This window comes from Podarcis liolepis (assembly GCF_965112155.1).
Source record: "Podarcis liolepis genome assembly, chromosome: 10".
In the NCBI taxonomy this organism is placed as follows: domain Eukaryota; kingdom Metazoa; phylum Chordata; class Lepidosauria; order Squamata; family Lacertidae; genus Podarcis; species Podarcis liolepis.
The window spans coordinates 6,680,974-6,704,111 of record NC_139562.1 but is presented as its reverse complement, the minus strand read 5'-3'; the positions used below and the strand labels follow the sequence as shown (position 1 = coordinate 6,704,111).

The 23,138-nt window shown below is 49.9% G+C and overlaps 2 protein-coding genes across 4 annotated transcripts in view; one reads left to right on the top strand and one right to left on the bottom strand.

Moving 5' to 3' along the window:
* Positions 1-78: 78 nt before the first annotated feature.
* On the top strand, positions 79-9,430 carry UCN3 (urocortin 3). The gene is made up of 2 exons (XM_083461662.1): positions 79-330; positions 8,552-9,430. Exon 2 carries the CDS (start codon positions 8,565-8,567, stop codon positions 9,039-9,041), a length of 477 nt encoding a protein of 158 aa, XP_083317788.1. The 5' UTR covers positions 79-330; positions 8,552-8,564; the 3' UTR covers positions 9,042-9,430.
* Positions 9,431-14,522: 5,092 nt separating this feature from the next.
* The window catches only part of TSGA13 (testis specific 13), a 35,015-nt gene continuing 26,399 nt past the window's right edge, over positions 14,523-23,138 (bottom strand). For all 3 annotated transcript variants that reach the window (XM_083461597.1, XM_083461595.1, XM_083461596.1), the window contains 2 exons: positions 15,473-15,579; positions 14,523-14,737 (listed from right to left, as the gene is read on the bottom strand). In XM_083461597.1, coding sequence (XP_083317723.1) covers positions 14,544-14,737; positions 15,473-15,579 — 301 coding nt within the window. In that variant the 3' untranslated portion in view covers positions 14,523-14,543. The remainder of the gene's footprint in view (positions 14,738-15,472; positions 15,580-23,138) is intronic.

Genomic DNA, 23,138 nt, shown 5'->3' with positions numbered 1-23,138 from the left:
TTTCATTCAGATGAAATCATGTCCTAATAAGATCCCTAGCTCTTTGGATTTACGCTTTAAACCCCGTGATCACTTCCTCTCTCTCTTCCTTTTCCCCCCATATATACTGAAGAGAAGCAGCGAGGTGGGGAGGAGAGGAGAGGAGGTGTTTCCATAGAGAGAATAAAAGAGGGGGGAAACACCCCCATATTGCCAGCTCTTTAACAACAATCATAGCCAGGGAAAAAGATTGAAGTTCAGGTTTAATGTGTCTCTCTCGTACTGGGAGAGCTTCCTTGCAGCACTGACTGAGAGGGATCACACTCTCCTAGCTACACAGCAGAATCGCAGGTAAGTGGATTTCCTTAGCCTGCTTCTTTTAGGGGGGGAAGCACGGGCAGACTTGGCTTGCAAAATAAATATTTTAAAAAACGGAAAGGAGAAAGATTTAATACTCCGGTGTGTCTTGCAGGTCGCAGAGTTTCCAGGCAGGTAAAAAAGAAAAGAGGGGGGAAATAAAGGAAGCGTTGGTTTTAATACTGGAGACTAATTTAAGAGTATTAAGAGAAGCAGCATCTCTGGGGCTGAAGTGTAGTTTCGACATCGGTCACCTAGAAGGTGGACTTTGATTCGTGCGATAAATGATCGTTATACTCTCTTCCGAAGCGGACACCGGCAAGAACAAAAAAAATAGTTTAAAAGATCATCATGGCTCCAAGAAGCAAGTGATAAGAAAGGATGGAAGAAAGTTGCTTAACTCCAGAAAGAAGAAAGGTTTGGGGGGGTTGATAATATTTTAAAGGGGCAGTTGGAGGGGGAATGGTTGCTATCTACTGAGGATAAGTGGCAACAGGAGGAAATGGTGAATCAGGTGGATTTAGGGTTAAAAATTAGATGCAGGAGAAGTTAAGACAGTTTGATGGGGAATGCCCTTGCCCCCATTGAAATGAATGGGTGCTGCAGGAGCCCACAGCAGGTTGTTAAAACTGCGAGCGCATTTGCAAAGCTAAGCAGGGTCCGGTGTGGTTTCAAACTGGAAGGGGACCACAGGCTGAGATTCCTGCCTTGCTGGGGGTGGACTGGATGACCGTTGGTGTCCCTTCCACCTCTACAATTCTATGGTTCCTGTCAAAGGCTGTGCTCCAAGTGATCCAGTAATGAATGGAATAAGAAGCTGTCTAGGGAGACTGTGGGTTCTCTAGCCTTCAACACACCTGCAATGCTTTTAGATAGGAAACGAACAAGTCCCTTCGCACCCCGCCAATCGCTGTCCATGGTGTCATCCCACTGCTGTCTCTTCTCAGATTTTCCAGCTTTCCTTTGCATTTCTTCTAAAAGGCAGCTGAAGGTTGTATGTGACCATTAGGCATCGTTTCTCAGAGTGCAGTTGTGCTTTTTCATTTGGTCCAGCTGTCATCCCGAGTCAAAACTGTCTTGCTGGGTTTTTTGGTAAAAGAGCTAGCACAACTGTAGCGTGGCTAAACTGCTGGAGAGAGACAATAGAAGCAATGCAGTTTTGATGCCACCTTGAATTCTCAGACCATGCAAAGGAGCACCAGAAGTTTGCCTCCAGACCGAACCCTGCATGACCTTCTTTGGCCAGTTTTGCATAAGTATTCCAAGAATTTGAGTTTCTTTATTCATTTAAATTGGGGGGGGGGTGGCAGCAGGGACTAAGGAGGAGAAGTTTCCCCCATTGTGAGAATCTCCCAATGCTTTGGACTACAATTCCCATTAGCCCACGTGCAAATGTCTGGGACTCATGGGATTGGTAGTCCAAGACACCTGGAGAACACCAGTGTGCTGCTGAAGGTTGTGCTAGAGGTTTTGTAGTTTTTAAAAGCTATAGTAGTTCGGAGAAAGGGACAGACAGAGGGATGAGTTTTCCTTCCTTGCCTGCAACACTAGACCTCAAGGACCACCCAACGGAACGGACCTGTGTTCGAATCAGGGCAGACGCAAGGAAAGGACCTTTCTTTCACTGCAGTGCAGGGATGGGGAAGTTCTCGTCTTCCAGATCTTGCTGTGCTCCATCTCTCATCAGCACCAACCAGCACAGCCAATAGGGGTGAATGGAACAGTAGCCTAGCAGCATCCCTAGAGTCACAGACTCCTCAATCTCTGCTGCAAAAGCATCGCCGGCTTGTGGGTTCACGGCCACTTTGGCCAGAGCCACCAGATCTGAAAGGCTTCTAATGGACTATGGATAAACCCACATAGATCTATCAGTTGGCATTAGGCACGGAGGCTAAAATGATTTCCTGTGAACGTGTTCTTGCAAGGACTAGTTGCTGGGCAGGGGCTGGAGATGGCGATAGCTTGGAGGATTCCCAGTGGAGTACGTGTCTACTGTAAAGATGCACTTTGCCAAATCTTTTTCCAACTGGAAGGGCTGTAGCTCAGAGGCAGAGTGTCTGCCCTGCATGCAGGAGGTCCTAAGTTCAACTCCCAACATCTCCAGGTGCGGCTGGGAATATCCCTGGTCTGAAACCTTGTAGAGCCACTGGCGGTCAATGCAGTCAGTACTGAACTAGCTGCATAATTGGTCTGGCTCAGTATAAAACACCTTCCTATGACTAGCCAGCTAGCCCTGGTGGTCATCTAATGTTTAGTGGATGGATTTCCCTCCTAAATTGATTTTTGAATTCTGAATTTATTGTTATTCACATTTTATACTGTATTTTAAGCTGTTTTTTGTTGCATCAATTAGGTGTTTTAAATTTGTTAGCCGCCCTGAGCCTGGTTTTCTGAATCAGGAAGGGCAGGGTATAAATAAAAAATTATTATTATTATTATTATTATTATTATTATTATTATTATTATTATTATTAGGTAGACCTTTGCTCCAGTCTAGCAGGTGTCCCTGTAGAATTTCTTTAATCTCTCTCCAACGGAGTTAAAGTAAGCCTACCTATCGTGGGGCAGTGGAAAGGAGAAGGATCCTCATTTTTCAGGCTTATTTTGTCTTCTCCACTTTTAATTACCCAGCAGGGCAAAAGAAAATAAGTGTGCTCAAACTATGCTTTCTCTTCTGCAGTACTGTGGTGCCTCGGGTTACATACGCTTCAGGTTAAATACACTTCAGGTTACAAATTCTGCTAACCCAGAAGTAGTACCTCGGGTTAAGAACTTTGCTTCAGGATGAGAACAGAAATCGTGCTCTGGCGGCAGCGGGAGGCCCCATTAGCTAAAGTGGTGCTTCAGGTTAAGAACAGTTTCAGGTTAAGAACGGACCTCCGGAACGGATTAAGTACTTAACCTGAGGTACCACTGTATAGCCTTCCACTCTTTCAGAAGCTTCTGTCTCTCTTTCTGCAGCCTGACTGAGTACAAAGCTGGGATTTATTGTTCTTAAGATTCCGTGAAACAAGCAGTGGGGGGGGTGGGTTCCTACGCTTTCATTCAAATGAGGAATTCCAAAAAGAAGGGAGGGGTTAGTGAGGAGAGGAGATTTTAGGATGAGTAGAGAGCTGGTGAGAATTTAAAAGCTTTGAGAGTGCTCAAGATGTTCTGTCGAGGGAGAAGATTCGAAAGCAGGGTGGTTAAGGAAGCTGGCTTGTGAGCGACAGAGCTGATGTCATATTAGAAACCTTGTTGGGTCAATAACCTATATTTGGTGGTTTTCCTTTGGGAAGGGGCTGGAACTCAGTGGCACACATTCCTATGTTCTTAATCAAATAGTAAATCGTTTGCAAAGCAATCCAGCAAATAACACGACTCTATTTGTATGAACATTTAAAGTCTGCACGAATCAAACTATCGATTAAAATATGTCAATTCGCAAAAAAATTCATAAACTTTCCAACGCAATCGCATGGCAACAATCACATAAGCAGCCGGCACTGTATGGCAGTAGTATTTTCAGATGTTTTGGGTTGGGTTTTTTAAGTGCACACCATCCCTAGCAACACGATCATACATTATAAAATACATAGCAATGAATAATTCTCTATTGCAAGGTGGATAAAGAATTTATAGAGGCTAACGGTTGAAAGTGAACACATTGCAAAGCCGGTATAAAGCAACGAAGTGTGCATTGCTGATCAGTGTTAGACAATAAATAAAGGTAAAGGTAAAGGGACCCCTGACCATTAGGTCCAGTTGTGGCCGACTCTGGGGTTGCGGCACTCATCTCGCTTTACTGGCCGAGGGAGCCGGCGTACAGCTTCCGGGTCATGTGGCCAGCAGGACTAAGCCGCTTCTGGTGAACCAGAGCAGCGCACGGAAACGCCATTTACCTTCCCGCCGGAGCGGTACCTATTTATCTACTTGCACTGGCGTGCTTTTGAACTGCTAGGTTGGCAGGAGCAGGGACTGAGCAACGGGAGCTCACCCCATCACGGGGATTCTAACCGCCGACCTTCTGATCGGCAAGCCCTAGGCTCTGTGGGTTAACCCACAGCGCCACCCTTGTCCCTAGACAATAAATACTCGGACCCATATTCTGACTTTCATATAAGGCAGCTATAAGATGTCTGCCTTTTATAGCACTGATAAGTAAGCAGATTGTGACAGCAGCTTTTATGTTGCTTATAAGAGGGGCAAGGAAGGAGTCTCTCTGCAGCAATTCTTGCAAACTTCCTGCACCGATATTTTGCTACACAGAAACATTGGGCTGGGATCCTCAATACACTCAACACATTTAAGGTTATAAATGGTGACCAGTCATGATGGCATGTGAGAACAGAGTGCTGGACTAAATGGGCCGTTGGTCAAATCCAGAAGAGCCCTTATGTTTGTTAACGGAGAAATCTGAGGGCTCCCTTGGACAAAAAACAAGGACACCAGCCAGGAATACCAGAGCAAAACAGCAGCCAGTAGGCTTGGTCTTTATTGAAGACTGTTGCGACAGGACTCCCACCTGCCACAAGGTGGAACAAGATGGAAGCCCCAAACAAAAGAGAATCCAAACTTTTATTAGCTGCTAATCCCCATGTTACACCCCCAACTACATCACTAATAGTTGCATCATGAAAGGGGAGGTCTGGTGGCAGGAATCTGAGCATCCTGGACCCTGCCCCATGGTTCCCCTTGCCCTCCACCAAACACCCATCAAGTGGAACAAAAGAGATGTTTACATTTCCTTGTTTCCCAGCCAAGTGAATCACACCCTTTTGTCTTCATCTGGGTTTGTTCTTTCTGGAATGGCTACCTGTCTGGCACTCAGGTATCAGGATGCCAGGGATTATCACTCAGGCAGAGGGGCTGCTGAGCAGCTGAGCTCACATGTCTATATGAATTTCTGACCTTTTCCCTGTGAGCCAGTACATAAGAGACATTTATCAGTGAATTCTTACATTTGGTATCGTGCAGCAAATGCCCTTTGAATAGATAGGAAGAAACGGTGATGAAGTGTTTTGTGGGGACAAATCGCAAAAGTCACAAAAGTGATGGTGCTGGTTTTGGTAGTGGGCTGCATGTGCATGATATCTGCTGGAGGGGCAACCCCCTCAACCTATACATAAATTCCTGCAACATGTTCTTATGCCTGAAGCTTCAACGTGTAGCTAATACTGAGCTTGATGGACCCAGGGGTCTGACTCAGTACAAAGCAACTTTCTGTGTTCCTAAGTATCAAAACTTCTCCAGGAATTGTGCCATTTCATATGGCAGGAGGGTGATGAGTGAGGAGCAGGGTGGTGCCATTGCCATTATAGGAGAACGAGGGTGAGTTCATGGTGAGTTCTGGCAGCTGTTCTTCTAGAAAAATAGCCCTGGTGAGGGGTATGTGTTGGGGCAGGCTTCATATGTTTGACTGCTCTTCCACAGTTGAGGGGAACTTTCTGCACACACATCAGGACTCATGAAGCAGATTCTACTTAGCTCCCTTATTCCCAGCAAAAGCAAATTTACTGTTTTCTGAATGGCTCACTGGTATAGATTGCTGTTCTCAGTTATGGCCACTAGGTGGAGCCTAATAACCACAACTTCCTTCCTTATTTAAATAGACGATGGGTAGGCAAACTAAGGCCCGGGGGCCGAATCCGGCCCAATTGCCTTCTAAATCCGGCCTGCGGATGGTCCGGAAATTAGCGTGTTTTTACATGAGTAGAATGTGTCCTTTTATTGAAAATGCATCTCTGGGTTATTTGTGGGGCATAGAAATTCGTTCACTTTCCCCCCCAAAAAAATATAGTCCGGCTCCCCACAGCCCCCTGCTGAAAAAGTTTGCTGACCCCTGAAATAGACCATCCTTCATCCAAAAATCACAGGGCTTACAATACAAAACACAAAATGCATAACATATTGATAATATAATGATAATATAAGATATATAATGAAGGTGACAGGTGAGCCTCGCTGGGGACAGCATTCCACAAACAGGGGGCCACCGCTAAAAAGGCCCCATTCTCATGTTGCCAAACTCCAGATTTTTCATGAAGGAGAATGATCACAGGGTCCAAGTCAGTTCATAAGGGGAGGTGGTCCTTGAGATATTGCAGTCCTGAGTTGTTCCTTTCCAAAAACCAGGAACACTTAAGAACATTCCTTCGTTCTCGGGTTTCCTGTTATCAAACGCTCCAACTACTTCCCGCTAATGTGAAAGATGAATAATGTATCCACTTAAATGGGGGGGGGGAATTGTTGCCGTGTTAAAATGCAAAATGTGAGCAATTGTGGGGTTTTAAAAAGAAAAAAAGAAACTTGTTTTTTAAAGTGTTATCTTGTATTGAGAGGACTATTTCGGCGATACGGTAAAAAGGACGGATAGTTAAGTAGTGAGGAAGAGATCCGTTTGGTTGGCGTTTTCATGTGAACCCACCAATTTTGCACATCCTGAACATATCGAACATACAATATGTATATATTTTTTTAAAATTCATTCTTCTAATTTTGCTCTGCAGCTCCCCAGCCGAAGAATGGGAGGGTGCTAGGAGAAAGTACATCCAACCATCTCCAATGCGAGATCTACACAGAGTATACCCATTTAAATTAATGGTGAGGAGAGAGACAGTGAGGTGCAGTGGTTAGAGTGTCGGACTAGGAAGTGGGAGACCAGGGTTCAAATCTCGACTCAGCATAAAACTCACATAGTGACCTCTCAACCTAATGTACCTCACAGGGCTGTTGTGGGGATTAAATGAGGAGGGCAAGAACCATATAAATGTAATAGACAAACAAACAAAATAACTCGGGGCATTAATTTCAGTGGGTCTGTTCCTATTCTTAGTTGGCCACAGTCCTGTATATTCTGAGCATACAAAAATGCATATCGCACAAGTGTCCAGAAAAACTGGACATCCTTTTTTTTATCGTGAGAGAATGGCGGCCATTTTGGTTGCTCTTGCGTGATTTCGTGGCACAATTTCCCCCCCGAATAAAGCACTTTTCCTGGGCCGCGATCTAATGCGATGCTCCAAAATGCACATTTTTGGGCGTCATGCCTGGGGAAAGCGCTTTTGGAGGGAACCACGGTGCAAATTTGCACAAGGTCATGGTTACCAAAATGGCCACCATAAGAATGGGACGATGGCGTCCGCAAAGATGGCGTCCTGCATTCTGACTTCAAGGTGCCGGAGGGTACAAAAATGCTAATGTTAGAACAAACTGCTTTTTTAAAAAATGCATATACTGTACTGAACAAATTTGCATAGAAAAAAATTGCATATTAGGAGAAACGCTCATGCAATAGGATACAGATTTTCACAGGGGCTTTCTGTGTGGAAAGGGGGCAGGCAGATCTTACGAAGGGAAGGATGAAAGGCAGAGAGAAACAAAAACAGCCCGATCCACCCATCTCTCCTGATCATGGATCCAGTCAAAATCCCCTTGTCTGTATTCGTCCATTCATACTCTCTCGCCGTCAGCCCTCAACAGATTTGCACTGTGTCCATCCATTGCAAGAACTACATTGGCTCCCAGTACGTTTCCGAGCACAATTCAAAGTGTTGGTGCTGACCTTTAAAGCCGTAAACGGCCTCAGCCCAGTATACCTGAAGGAGCGTCTCCACCTCCATCGTTCTGCCCGGACACTGAGGTCCAGCTCCGAGGGCCTTCTGGCGGTTCCCTCGCTGCGAGAAGCCAAGTTACAGGGAACCAGGCAGAGGGCCTTCTCGGTGGTGGCGCCCGCCCTATGGAACGCCCTCGCACTAGATGTCAAAGAGAAAAACAATTATCGGACTTTTAGAAGACATCTGAAGGCAGCCCTGTTTAGGGAAGCTTTCAATGTTTGATTTACAGTGGTACCTCGGGTTACATACGCTTCAGGTTACAGACTCCACTAACCCGGAAATAGTACCTCGGGTTAAGAACTTTGCTTCAGGATGAGAACAGAAATCGTGCTCTGGCGGCGCAGCGGGAGGCCCGATTAGCTATAGTGGTGCTTCAGGTTAAGAACTGTTTCAGGTTAAGTACGGACCTCCGGAACGAATTAAGTACTTAACCCGAGGTACCACCGTATTACTGTATTTTAATATTTGGTGGGACGCAGCCCAGAGTGGCTGGGGAAGCCCAGCCAGATGGGCGGGGTATAAATAAAAAAATATTATTATTATTATTATTATTATTATTATTATTATTATTATTATTGCCCCCAAACTGATGTGCCTCTTTTCCCTTCCTTGTGGCGCAGGGCCTCCAGGACGATGACTCGCCCCAGGCTCCTCATCCTCTTCCTCATCCTCTTCGCTGCGCGGACGAGCCTCTCGCTCAAGTTGTACAAGGCCGAGTCCATCTTCGGCTGCGTCGACGCCGCCCTGTCGGAGGCTCGGAAAGGTCTCCCGGGCGAGAACTCCGTCCTGGGCAAGAGGAGCTTCAAGTACCCACGGGTGGCCGAAGAAGACCTCTCCTTGGAGGACAACCAAGAGGAAGCCGAGGAGGACAAGGACAAAAGGACGTTCCCGGCCGTCACCCGCTACCGATACCTTGCCCAGGCGCAAGGGAAAGGCAAGGTGTACCAAGGTGTACCGGCGAAGGGCGACCGGCGCTCGAAGGTCACCCTCTCGCTCGACGTCCCCACCAACATCATGAACATCCTCTTTAGCATCGCCAAGGCCAAGAACATGAGGGCCAAGGCGGAGGCCAATGCTCAACTGATGGCGCAGATCGGCCGGCGAAAGTGATGAGGGCCGGGGAGGGAGGGGTCCGGGCGAAGGCCGAGGTGGCCGCGAGGGTGGCGGTGGCGGCGGAAAAGGGGGCTTCTCCGCCGGCCTTCCCTTCCTCGAGACCCCCGGAGACGGAACTGTCCGCTGTACTATGTTATATAAGCGCTGTAGATTCGCCAAGCCTTCCAGCTATCTAGCATTCGTACATCTCTCTCTCTTTCTCTCTCTCTCCCGGCACCCCGGTCTCCCATCCCAACCCCAGTTCTCCTCAAGTGGAAATCTGTGTTGTGGGACAAAAAACATACCAAAAGAAGAAGAAAAAGAAAAAACGACCATGAGGGGTGGGGTGGGAAGTTGTTCACATCACATGACGCAGGCCCTCATTAAAGCAAATTCTCTTGAGTTTCTAATTATTATTATTATTATTATTATTATTATTATTATTATTATTATTATTTCCATTTCCGGCCAAGGCAGGGGGCTCTCTGTTTGCCTTGGCGCCCTGCCTGCCTACTTCAGTGAGTGAAAGCATGAGGAAGAGTCCGCCATGTTTTCTGGGCCTAGACAGAGCCTTTTCCGGCCCGTTGAGATACCGTATTTTTCCGTGTATAAGACTAGGTTTTTTCCCCCTTAAAAATAATGTCCAAAATTTGGGGGCATCTTATAGACGGATACATCTTCCCGTTTTCTTAAATCAGAGTCTCCCAAAAAATAGGGGGCGCGTTATACATGGGGGCATCTTATAGATGGAAAAAATACGGTACATATTTATTTACTGGGGTTACGGACTGCCTTTCCGCCAAGGCGTCCAGGTGATTTACCGTGAAAAACACAAAAACGAATACATCCTATAAAATGTGGAGTGACAAGAATCCCCTCAGGCCAACTGTGTTACCCTCCATTTCTGACTTCCCTCAGGTCACACGGAGCTCTAGGGAAGATGGTGGAGGAGGTGCCCCAACAGCTCTCTCGGGCCATTGATGGTCCTTGCTTCTCATAGCCTGTGGCAGACATTCGTTGCTGCCCGTTCGATTAAGTAATAAAATATTTCAATGATTTTTTTCTGTTCAGCTGCCAGCCAACCTTGCCCTTCACAAAGATATTCCATTCCACACACCCCTCTCCGTTCCCTATTTTCTCATCATTTCCCCATAGCAGACATTCGAGTGGTTTTGGGGGGGAAAGAGGCTGTGTTGCCCACTTTGTTTCAGTTGGTAAAGGTAAAGGGACCCCTGACCATGAGGTCCAGTTGCGGACAACTCTGAGGTTGTGGCGCTCACCTCGCTTTATTAGCCGAGGGAGCCGGTGTGCAGCTTCCGGGTCATGTGGCCAGCATGACTAAGCCGCTTCTGGCGAACCAGAGCAGCACACAGAAATGCCGTTTACCTTCCCACCAGAGCGGTACCTATTTATCTACTTGCACTTTGAAGCGCTTTCAAACTGCTAGGTTGGCAGGAGCAGGGACCGAGCAACGGGAGCTCACCCCGTCACGGGGATTCGAACCGCCGACCTTCTGATCAGCAAGCCCTAGGCTCTGCGGTTTAACCCACAGCACCACCTACATCCCTTCAGTTAGTGTACACACACACACACACACACACACACACACACATACACACACAGTGGTTACATACGCTTCAGGTTAAATCCGCTTCAGGTTACCCGGAAATAGTGCTTCAGGTTAAGAACTTTGCTTCAGGATGAGAACAGAAATCGTGCTCCGGCGGTGCGGCAGCCGCAGGAGGCCCCATTAGCTAAAGTGGTGCTTCAGGTTAAGAACAGTTTCAGGTTAAGTATAGACCTCTGGAACGAATTAAGTACTTAACCTGAGGTACCACTGTGTATATATATATATATACACAGTCCTACCTCATGTTACGTCCGCTTCATGTTACGTTCTTCCAGCTTACGTCCCGCAGCGACCTGAAAGTACCGGAAAGGGTTACTTCCGGGTTTCGCTGCTCGCGCATGCGCAGAAGCACAAAATGACGTCGCATGCATGCGCAGAAGCAGCGAATCGCAACCCGTGTGTGCACAGATGCGCCGCTGCAGGTTGCGCGCTTTTCATGTTGCGAACAGGCCTCCAGAACAGTACCAGAGGTACCCCGGTGTATGTCTGTATATGTGTGTGTGTGTGTGTGTGTGTGTGTGTGTGTGTGTAGGATAACTCCTAGATGCCAAGACCAAAGTATGGGACAAGCACTCATTGGTGAGAGAAGTCCAGCAGAGATTTAAAGTCACAAAATATGCAGCAAAGGAAAGCGTGGAAATATAGGCTGTTGGAACTTCAAAATATTCACTTCCAAGTGAATCCCAAAATTTCCCTCTTCCCCCACAATAGGAAAAGACCACATGTTTGGTAAGTTAAAAATGGGTTTACTTACAAACTCTTCAAAGGTCTGGTTCATGTGCTTATCCATACATCAGTCGGAAAAGTTGCACAGGCAGTGAAACTCAAGAGTGCCTGGTGAGAGCCATGTGGCTGAGCTGGAGCAACAAGTTTCTCAGGTAGACTGGGAGGAACAGTAGACTTTCCTATTTCCTCCCAAGGTAAGGGAAGTGACATAGCTAAGCCTGGCAGCAATAGCGTACTCCATGGTATTAACTCCTTCATGCATTAATTCGACTTTAGCATGTTGGTTATATGAGGCTGGTTATTCCGCAGTTTCGTCCCCGTCCCCCCCATCTTGGCAAAATATTTTTTACACTTCTGCAAAGCTTGGCGTTCTCCCCAACATGCTGATACCCCTCATTCCTTTCCAAGTGTAAGGTTACCAGATTTTTATCAATGACTCTGGGGACACAATCAATCAATCAATCAATACTACATGTTCGGGACATTGATGCTGCAGCCATGGTGGTGGCAGAGGGGCAGCCACCACCTTGACATCAACCGCCACATTCCCCCTTCCTCTGAGGCTTCTATCTCCTTTTTCCATGAGCCTGGGCACCCCTGAGTTGTTGATTCTTTGGCGGTGGTGGTGGGGAAGCGGTGCGCGGTGGGTCAGGCATGGAAGGCGGAGAAGGAGGGCTGAGAGCGGCGGTGAGGCTCGGGCAGTGCGATGCCGCCCTTCCCATCGGAGCAGCCTCCCATTCCTACTTGCGTGCAAGCAGGAGGGGGCAGAGAACCCTCAGCTGGGAAGGGAGGCTTCACACTGCATTTTGGAGCAGCCCCATCCCAACTCCTACTTGTGTGCAAGCAGGAGGGGTCAGGGATCTCTCAGGCAGCACAATGCCTCCCTTTTCAACGGAGCAGCCCCAATCCCATTCCTACTTTCGTGCAAGCAGGAGGGGGCAGGGATCCCTCAGCTGGGAAGGGAGGCTTCCCATTGCCTAACTGAGAGATCCCTGTCCTCTCCTGCTTGCACGCAAGTAGGAGTTGGGAGGCTGCTCCGATAGGCAGCATGAAGCCTCCCATCACAGTTTAGTTGCCAGGGTCAGGGAAGGTGGAGGCAGCCCGGAAGCTGCGTCTGAGATCCCTTGCACCACCATCATATGGGGACTTCTGAGCAGCTCCTGAAGCCAGCCAGAGCCAACTGCTCCGGGCTGCTGAGACTGCCGCTGCTGCGTTTACGGGGACATTCAATGAAATCCGGGGACATTCCGGGGATGGAATTTGTCCGGTCTTATTTGCAAATCCGGGGACTGTCCCGGGGAAACGGGGACGTCTGGTAACCCTATAAAAGTGGCTTTGTTTAGGACTACAATCATGTTGGCACGCACCCATGGTGTTCCCTATTAGAAGGAACAATGAAGCGCACAAAACCAGCAGGCACTGTAGAAATATTAAAAGTGAGTGAGACAGGTCCGTCCCTCCTGCAACCTAAAATCAATAGTCCTGTTTTGTTCCATAGTTTGACCTTCAAGGATAGATTAGCAGAAGGGCATCACGCCATCACAGGAACATAGGAAGCTATCTTACAGGAGTCAGACCATTTGTCCATCCAACTGAGTATTGTCCGCACTGATTGCCTCTTCACAATTCATGCTCAGCCCTTCCTGGAGATGTCAGGACTTGAACCTGGGACCCTCTGCATGCAAAGCAGGAAATTTACCACTGAGCTACGGGTCGATTTTGCAGCAGGTTGTGAGTGCCACTGCTTATGTACCCCCAAATGACACCACCCATGCAAGAGGAGGTGTAGGTGTCAGCAGGCTTGAGGGTAAAACCCATCTTCAGAAAGACCAGAAACATTTAGGGGGGTGACCCCAAACACAGCCCGTTGTGGAATGTGCCTGTTCGGTAGCCGCAAAAATGACTGTTGGGAGTGGAAAACCAGGGTTTTGCCTCCTTACCTGTGGGTTATTTTTAGCCATGAGCTTAGGATGAAAATGGCATATATCTGGGCTGGCTAGTACCTATGGCCCTCTAAACATGGTGGAGATTGCCGTAGCTTTAAGAAGTACAGTTTATTCCCCTATTTACACCTTCAGTCTGCATGCAGGGAGTCCAGATCTTACAACATGGTCATTTCAAGAGAGGCTTGTCCCCCACAGCAGTCCAAGGCATCTCTCCCAGACAGCCTTCAGACAGCCTGCCCAAGATGGATCCCCATTTTTCTTCTCTCCCTTTCTTCTTCCCAGCACACCTTGCTAAAGACTCTTGCTTCCTGCCTCACACCCAGTTACCTTGGCAACCTTCCAACCCCCCTCCCCCGTCTCTGTTCACACCTCAGGGCAAGGGGGGAAAGGACAGCTCTCTTGCATTGACAAGGGACCTCAATTGTAGGAGTCGGCAAGGTTTACACGCACCCACGATTTCCAGTGTCTGTGTCTGCACAGATGCGATTTTTGGCATCTGCGCATGCGCAATTTCCGGAGCCACTGAAGTGAGTCCCCACGCCGCGTTGCACCGGTTTAGCGCCACGCGCAGGGACTTGCCAAGCAGGCAGCTCGGTTTGGGGGCAGCCCCAGCCTGGCCAAGTCGTTTTGCATAGGCTGGCCCAGGAATTCCTCTGCAGCTTGTATTTCTCCCTCCTCACCCCAAATAATCAACATCCTAAAGGTAAAAAGGTAAAGGGACCCCTGACCATTAGGTCCAGTTGTGACCGACTCTGGGGTTGCGGCGCTCATCTTGCTTTATTGGCTGAGGGAGCCGGCGTACAGCTTCCGGGTCATGTGGCCAGCATGACTAAGCTGCTTCTGGCAAAACCAGAGCAGCGCACGGAAACACCGTTTACCTTCCCGCCGGAGTGGCACCTATTTATCTACTTGCACTTTGACATGCTTTTGAACTGCTAGGTTGGCAGGAGCAGGGACCAAGCAACGGGAGCTCACCCCATCGCAGGGATTCGAACCGCCGACCTTCTGATCAGCAAGTCCTAGGCTCTGTGGTTTAACCCACAGCGCCACCCGCGTCCCTAATCAACACCCTACCATTTATTAATTCCTAGGAGGGGAGGGGGGAATCCCATCTGAAATCTATAGCGATGCAATAAACGCCAGTGCAACTGGGCGGTGCCAGGATCAAGGCTTCGCGTCGCAAAGAAGCAAAGAATGTGCAGAGTCAGCAGAAGGCTTTTATTTGGCATACTTAGGTACAACCGAGCTGTCGACAATCCAGAGCGGGGCTCTCCCATACCTGAAGCCATCTTCTCCTGGTACATTAACAGTGCGCCTTGTTTCCGTCAAGCACGAGATGGTCAGAGGCTCCCAATGCGTTGTTTTGGGGGACCAGCCTTGGATACTGGGGAGGGGTTCCATTTCGTTTGTACCTGGAAGCACAAACAAACCAATAGCACAGGTGAGACCGACCCATGCAGACGGCTCTCAGAGCGTAAGATGGGGCAGGCCAGAGCTGTACACCATGTTCTTCTCCTCCCATCTGGTGTGCTCTAGATGTTTTGGACCATAAAACATGGGACTGACCGGACGATAAGGAGTGGTGGGCCAGAGAACCCATTAGGAAGGCCTCAGAGGAGGACGGATGAGAGCCAGGGGAGCACTAGTGGGACACTGGTCAGAGGACCAAGCGGGAGGGCAGAATGGTTGGATGCTGAACAAGCAACAGGCTTAAGTGAGAGAGAGGAATCAGAGGCAAGAAGCACTGTAGACGCAGGACAGGCAGCTGAGGATCTGTGGGCAGGTGGGAACCTATAGTTCTCTGGACACCAGGACCCAGACAACATGGCCAGTGAGTGGTCAGGGATGCTGGGAGGTGGAGTTCAACAACATTTGAAGGGCCATGGGTTGCCCACTGAACTAGGCCCGCTCTGCGTGTAAAGCATTTGCACTTTCACTGAGCCCAGAAAACGTCCTTTCCTCCCTTGAGGTTAGCTGTCGGTTCAACATTAGGAAATCCTCTTAATAGGTCAGAGCAGTTTGGCCATGGAGCCCATTACCTAGAGATCTTAACGCAGAGGCTAGACCTCTGCAGCTGTGGATATCCTGCATCGAGTAGGCCTCCCCTCCACCTCTTTGTATTCTTTGAGTAAAGAAAGACTGCTTACCAAGCCTCATGTGCTTACGGAGCTGGGGGTACATTCTCAGCAAGCGCCTCTCCGCGTAATTTTTTGAAAAATGGGCTTCGCTGGTGAAATCCTTATCTCTGGAGAACCTGCTTGCGGGGTGGAGTAAGTTTGCTCAGTAGAGATCGATCAAGTTTACTTCGTTAATGAAAATCCCCTCTCCCCCCCCTCCAGTGGTATCATAGGTTTCTATAGTCCTCACACCGTGCAATGGCAGTGAATGCCAGTAAGATGTCTATGCAGGCCATGTTTTTTTCACAACAAGGGGTAATTTGCATATCCCTTCAGCCCTTAAGGTCTTCAACGCCAAAATTATAGCTCAGTTGCTCTATGGTATTCCAGTCTGGCTGCCAGGGTTTACCCAGCTGGTAGAACGTGTGCAGGCAACTTTCCTCTTCAAGATTTTTACTGTCCCACGCTGTGTACCCTATGCAGCCTTATGTCTAAGGTAAAGGTAAAGGGACCCCTGACCATTAGGTCCAGCCATGGCCGACTCAGTGGTTGCGGCGTTCATCTCATTTATTGGCTGAGGGAGCCGGCGTACAGCTTCCGGGTCATGTGGCCAGCATGACTAAGCTGCTTCTGGCGAACCAGAGCAGCTCACGGAAACGCTGTTTACCTTCCCGCCAGAGCGGTACCTATTTATCTCCTTGCACTTTGTGCTTTCGAACTGCTAGGTTGGCACTAATACTAATAGGACTTGGTTATTTTAAGTCATGTGCAGCTACTCAGCCCTCATGCCTGTTTTATAGTTTTGTTTTTCAACTTTTAATTTTTGTCTGTTGCTCCACTTGTCCTCTCTGTTTTTTCCCCATTATAAAATAAAATTATAATAAAAAAACTTTACAGATAATGATGATGATGCTCCGTAGGGAAGCTGTTATGTACTGAGTTGAATAGGATCCAAACTGAAGCAGTCTGATTGGTCCTAGAACAATAGGATCCAAATTGCAGCAGTCTGATTAGTCCTAGAACAATAGGATTCAGAATGCAGCAGTCTGATTGGTCCTAGAACAATGCAGCAGTATGATTGGTTGGCAGGAACCACCCAATCCTGCTCCAGATAGAAGTGAATCCACAACCTGATTGGCTTACAGTAGAATCCCAGAATTAGCCAATCATGTGCAGCCCATTGTGTAAATAATGTATATAAAGCAGATACTGTGAGGGGACATTCATTCATTTCCTCCTCACCACTATGAGCTGATGTGAGGGTTTGCTTAGCATTTCTTCCACGAACTGTTCTGCAGCTGGAACGCTCCAGTTCTCCCCCTCCCCCCCTGGGAAGGCTCTGGGATGGCACCCGTGATTAGCCAAAAAGGGGCTCATCCCCGTGGACACGTTCTCTGCATTGTTGTAGGCAAATTCTGCCAACGCCAACTTCTCCACCCAATCATTCTCTCTGTCATTAACATAACACCTCAAATATTGTTGGAGAACCCCATTTGCTCTTTCCGCCTGCCCGTTGGTTTCAGGATGACGGGCCGTCGAGAAATTAACCTCTACATGCAGTAAGCTCATGAGCTTCCTCCAGAACCTGGAAGTAAATTGTTTCCCTCGGTCTGAAACCACCCTCAAGGGGGCGCCATGCAACCTAAACACATTCTCTACAAACAATTTGGCGGTTTCTTCTGCTGTAACCGCATGTGAGCAGGCTATGAAGTGGGCCATTTTAGTTAACAGGTCTACTACAACCATGATGGCTGTTTTCCCTCTAGACCTTGGCAGATCAGTCATGAAATCTATTGCCACTGCTTCCCACGGTCTCTCAGGTGTGGGCAGTGGTTCTAATAAACCAGCCGGCGCCCGCCTCTCCCCCTTGGCTCTTTGGCATTGTTCACACCCTCTCACATACTCCCGCACATCTTCCCTGACCTTGGGCCACCAAAATTCCCTGGTAACCAGCCACATGGTTTTGTGTTGCCCAAAGTGCCCTGCTGTGGGGCTATCGTGCAGCTGCTTGAGTACCTTCTCCCTCAATTCCCCTTCAGGTATATATAACGCTCCCTTATAATACAATGCCCCATTTCTCTCCTCAAAACCACCGGATTTGTTTTCCTCCCCTCTGAGATCCCTGAGTTTCCCCTGGGCGTATGCATCCTGCACCGTACCCTCTATCAATTCCCTTTGCCCCACCAAAGTCGCCCCACACACCCAGCGGTCCTCTGGAATGATATGGGTTTCTTCGGGTGCTCCCTCCCCCTCCAAATATTCAGGTTTGCGTGAGAGAGCGTCCGCCCTAACATTCTCTGGGCCTGGCACATAACAAATCTCAAAGTTAAATTTGGAGAACTCTTGGGCCCATCTCAACTGCCTTTGGTTGAGCACTCGCGCCGTTCTCCAGTACTCTAGATTTTTATGGTCCGTGCACACTTGCACTTTATGTTGTGCACCAACTAGCAGATGCCTCCATCTCCGGAACGCCTCATGAATAGCAAGCAGTTCTCGGTCGTACACCGTGTAGTTCCTCTCGGATTTGTTCAGCTTCCGCGAGAAGAAGGCACACGGACGCCACTCTGACTCCTCCTTCCCCGGCTGCAGAAGAAGCACCGCCCCTATGGCTCTGTCAGATGCGTCTGTTTCAACCCTTAGCTTCTTTCGTAAATCCACATGCAGAAGTTGTTCTTCAGAGGCGAAGGCCCTTTTCAGTTCCTCAAACGCTCGCTCCGCCTCCGCCGTCCATACAAACTTCTTTTTACTGCTGAGACAGTCAGTGATGGGCGCCGTCAGATGGGCGAAGTTGCGGATGAACTTACGATAAAAGTTTCCAAACCCTAGGAACCTCTGCACATCCTTCTTGGTTTTGGGTGTTTTCCATTCCAGCACTGCCTGTACCTTGCCGGGATCCATGGCCAATCCCTTGTCTGACAGGCGGTACCCCAGGAATTCCACCTCCTTGGTATGGAACCGACACTTCTCCAGTTTGACCCACAGCCTGTTGGCTTGCAGTCTGCTCAACACTTCTCTGACGTCTCTCACATGTTGCTCCTCATTCTCAGAATACACCAACACATCATCTAGAAAGGCAACGCAATTCTTGTAGAGCAAAGGGCCCAGCACGTGGTTCATAAAAGATTGAAAACACGCGGAGCCTGCTTGTAATCCAAATGGCATAACGAGGTATTCAAACGCCCCCAAAGGGGTAAACATGGTGGTTTTCCATTCATCCCCTTTCCTTATGCGTATCAGGTTGTACGCCCCCCTTAGATCCAGCTTTGTGAAAATCTTTCCCTTCCTCACCCTGGTCAAAATATCATCAATTCTGGGCATAGGGAACGCCACCGGTTCAGTCACTGCATTCAGCCGCCTAAAATCACATACAAGTCTCGGCTTGTCCGCATTTTTTTTGTCCACAAAGAACACTGGGCTCCCCCCTGCTGCTTTGGACTCTCTGATGAAGCCTCTCTTCAGGTTCTTGTCAATGAACCCTCGCAACTCCTGCATTTCCCTGTCTGACATGGCATACAACTTGCCCACGGGAAGCTGTGCTCCTGGGAGTAAATTGATCTGACAATCAAAGGGTCTATGAGGTGGTAGTTGGTCAGCTTCCTTCTCGCTGAACACGTCGCTGAGATCTGCATACTGTGGTGGTACCTTCACCTTCCCCATTACTTCAGTCCCTGCTAGGGTGGCTTGGGCCCCTGCTGAACCCTTCTCCCCTTTGCAGTGTTCTAGGCAATGTGCTGAACCAAAGGACACCACTCTTTGATGCCAGCCAACCAGCGGATCATGTAGAGCTAGCCAGCTCATTCCCAAAATAATGGGAGCGCCTCCCAGGGTGGCCACATTAAACGCTATCAGTTCTGTGTGCCTTGCCACCCTCATTATCATTGGGACAGTCTGCAAGCGGACTCCTCCTCCCAACAACTCCCTGCCATCAATCGTGGTCACCTGCAGGGGGTTGCTTAAAGGGATGGTCTGTATCTGGTGTTCAGCAGCAAACTCCTTGCTCATAAAATTGCAGGAGCTGCCTGAGTCCAATAGCGCCTTTATTTTTAGGGGGTGCCCATTCTGCAGCTCTAGCGACACTTCAATCACTAGAGCAGGTCGAGGAGCTTCTGGCACGGGCACTTTCACTGCTCTTTGGCCTGGCTGCAGTGCCCCAATTGTGGCAACCAGGCGTTGGCTTTTACCTGCTCCGCTCCCCCTTCTTCTCCCCCCTCCACAGCTCCCACCATCCCTTGCCATTCCTTCCTCTGGGGGCAGACTCTGGCAAAGTGGCCTGGCTGTTGGCAGAGATAGCATTTCCGGGGGCCCTTTCCCTCCTTCTTAGCTCCCTCGCTGGTTTTTGAAAATGCGCGCGCGCGCGCTGTTCCGATTTCCATCGGCTCTGCCGGCGGGAAAGCTGGCTCAGGAATGTCTGGAATGCGGAACTCCTTCCAACGTTCCCCTCTCCCTTCCCGCCTCTCCAAGGCTCTTGCCTCCTGCCGCGCTCCTATGGTCAGCGCAGATTTGGTCAGCTGATCCATAGACTCCGCCCTGGGGCTCCGTGCCAGCTCGTCTTTCACCCCCGAAGAAAGACCTTCTTCAAATAGCATTTGAACGGGTGCCGCCGATAAATCCCAACTCAGTCTGTGAATCAGCATGGTAAACTCAGTCCAATATTCACGGACAGATCGACTTCCCTGCTTACAAGCCATTAGCTGTCTGCGCACCACCCCTTCCTCAATATCGCTGGAAAACATGATATCCATTGCACGAAAGAACTTCATTGTGTCCTTTAGTATGTCATTGTGCGTTGCCATTAGGGGTCGAACCCAGTCTCTAGCCCCTTTCTCAAGATGCCCAATTACAAAAGCAACTCGCGATTCCTCATCAGGGAACTCATCGAACTGCACATTAAGGGCATATTGCATCTCTGTCCTAAAAGCATGGTAGTCCTTGGGGTCCCCCCCAAATTTTTGCACCAATCCTGGTACCTTTCTGGGGAATTGCGTGGCTCTCCCCTTCTTGTCTGCATCCTGAGCCCTTCTCTCCTCCAACCTCGCCGTCTGCAGGGCCAGTTGAACCTCCAACGCTCGGTATCTATCTTCCAAGCTTGGACCAGCTCCAGCCCCTGCTCCTCCGGTTCCGGTTGGTTCGCTCATGATGCCTTCTCTTGCACAGGCAGCGTACAAGTCTGTCGGACTGCTGTGAGGGTTTGCTTAGCTGCTTGTGCGTGAAAACGTGCTCCCTCAGAGTTTGTGCGACCCCACAAACCTCCGTGTGTGACGGAGCTCCTCAGACATGTCTGCTCTAGTCACTAGTAGAGTCCGACAGTGGCTGTCTGCGGAAGCGTTTCCAGCAAAGAAGTTCCTTAACGGAAACGCGTCTCCTGGACTCACGGCGTGACAGTTTCCTGCGAGGTGTGGGTCTGCCTATGGGAGACTCCGATACCTCCCCACTGTTCTCGCTGGAAGCCTCCCTGAGCCCTCCCTCCTGCTCGCATTCCCTCAGAGACCCACTCCTCCCCCTGCTGGTCCCTGCTTCAGCAGTTGAGTCTCTTTCATCCTGCCTGAGTCCCTCCACCACCTGATGCTCTGATGGCAGTTCCCTGACAGCTGAATAAAGAGCGTGAAATCACTTTGCGACTCTGAGTATATTTCACTGGCGACGAGGATGGGATCCCGCTGAGCTGACTGCCACACACAGCACCGCAGCACCGCCACCTGCTGCACCGCTGCCTCGCACCGTGTATCCAGGCTTCAGCTCCGGGACACAAGGAACTCAGAATGGCAACCGATAGCAGCTTCTTGCCGTTCAACCCAGCATCTGGAGACTGGGAAGCGTAAGCCTCCCGTTTCACCTTCCTTCTAGAAGCCAAGGGGGTCACCGATGAAGAAGACGCCAAGAAGAGGGCGATATTCTTCAGCGTCTGCGGAGAGGAGACGTTTGAAATCGCCCGGGCTCTCCTTGCGCCTGAAGACGTCGCTACTGTTCCATACAAAACAATAATGGAACAGCTGAAGGGGCACTTTTCGCTGCAGCCCTCAGTGGTGGCTCGTCGAAATGCCTTCTATGCAAAGCGACAAGCCCCTGGGGAAACCATAACTGGGTTTGTGACCTCTCTCCGCCAAGCCGCCCGGTTCTGCAACTTCTCAGAGCTGGAGAACATGCTTCGTGACCGCCTCGTCGGTGGCCTGAAGGATGAGAAGCTGCAACGACGCCTCTACGCTAAGAAGGACCTAACGTTCCAGGTCGCTCTGGAGGAGGCCCTGGCAACGGAAGCTGCCGAGAGGTCGACGCAAGAGGCACGGCCGAGCCTGCCATCCCAATCAAGGGTCCACCACGAAGACCTCACCGACGACTCAGGATCCGACAGGGAGGAGGTGCACCGAGTACAGCAGCGCACTCAAGCAGCGCACAAACCACAGCTGCCTCGACGAGAAGGAGGAAACTGCGCAAGCTGCGGGGAGAGTCACGAGAGGAGGACCTGCCGTTTCCGCAACACAGAGTGCAGGCAGTGCAGAAAATCGGGACACATCGCCCGGGTGTGTTGGGCTCGGCCCACCCGACACCAGGCATCAGATGACCAACCCAAGAGCCCCAGGTCCCGGGGCCCACGCACCAAGGCAACTCGACGGAGCTCACGGACTGCCAGGTATACCAGTTGCCCCACCCCAACGTAGAGAAAATTTATGTAGAGGTACAGATAGAGGGGGCCCCATGCCGCATGGAGCTTGACACGGGTTCAACTCTATCCATAATCTCGGCAAGGACCTTAAGGAAACTGTGTCCTACTGGGGGTCCCAAACTCAGGCCGGCCCCATTCACCCTACGGGACTTCCAGAAACGTAAGGTCCCCACAATGGGGGTGGGGACCTTCAGGGTGCAATACCGACGGCGGACCCGGCAACTGGACTTGCTTGTGGTCAAGGGCCCCTACATTAGCTTACTGGGATTGGCATGGTTTGGACCACTGGGGCTAGCCATCACCGGGGTGAACCACACTACCTTACAAGTGGACGTGGACGCCATCTGCAAGGAATTTCCAGGGGTTTTCGACGGGAAATGGGGACAGTATACGGGCCCCCCCATTGCGCTACAGCTTGACCCCGCAGTACGACCGGTCAGGCTCAAGGCCCGCCGGGTCCCGTTCGCCTTGAAACCCCGTATAGACGAGGAATTGGACCGACTCGTGGAGCAAGGAGTGCTGGAGCCAGTGCCTAATGCCCCCTGGGAAACCCCAATCGTCACACCTGTCAAGCCTAATGGTTCGGTCCGCATCTGCGCAGACTACAAATGTACCATAAACAAGGCCCTCACGGCCCATGCACACCCAGTGCCAGTGGTCAGCCATGTCCTTGCCACCCTGGCTGGGTCGAAAATTTTTGGCAAGCTGGACTTGGCCCAAGCATATCAACAGCTGCCAGTAGATGAGGCCACAGCAGAGGCACAGACGATTGTGACGCACAGAGGAGCGTTCAGGGTAAAGCGGCTGCAATTCGGGGTCAGCGTGGCACCAGGCATATTCCAGAATCTAATGGACTCGCTCCTTAAAGGGATTCCTGGCGTCACCCCCTTCTTCGATGATGTGTTGATTGCCGGGCCCACACCAGAGGAGTTCGAGGACCGTCTCCGCACCGTTCTGCACCGTTTCCAGCCGGCGGGTCTCAAGGTGAAGCGGGAAAAATGTCTACTAGGAGTGCCTCAGGTGGACTTTCTGGGA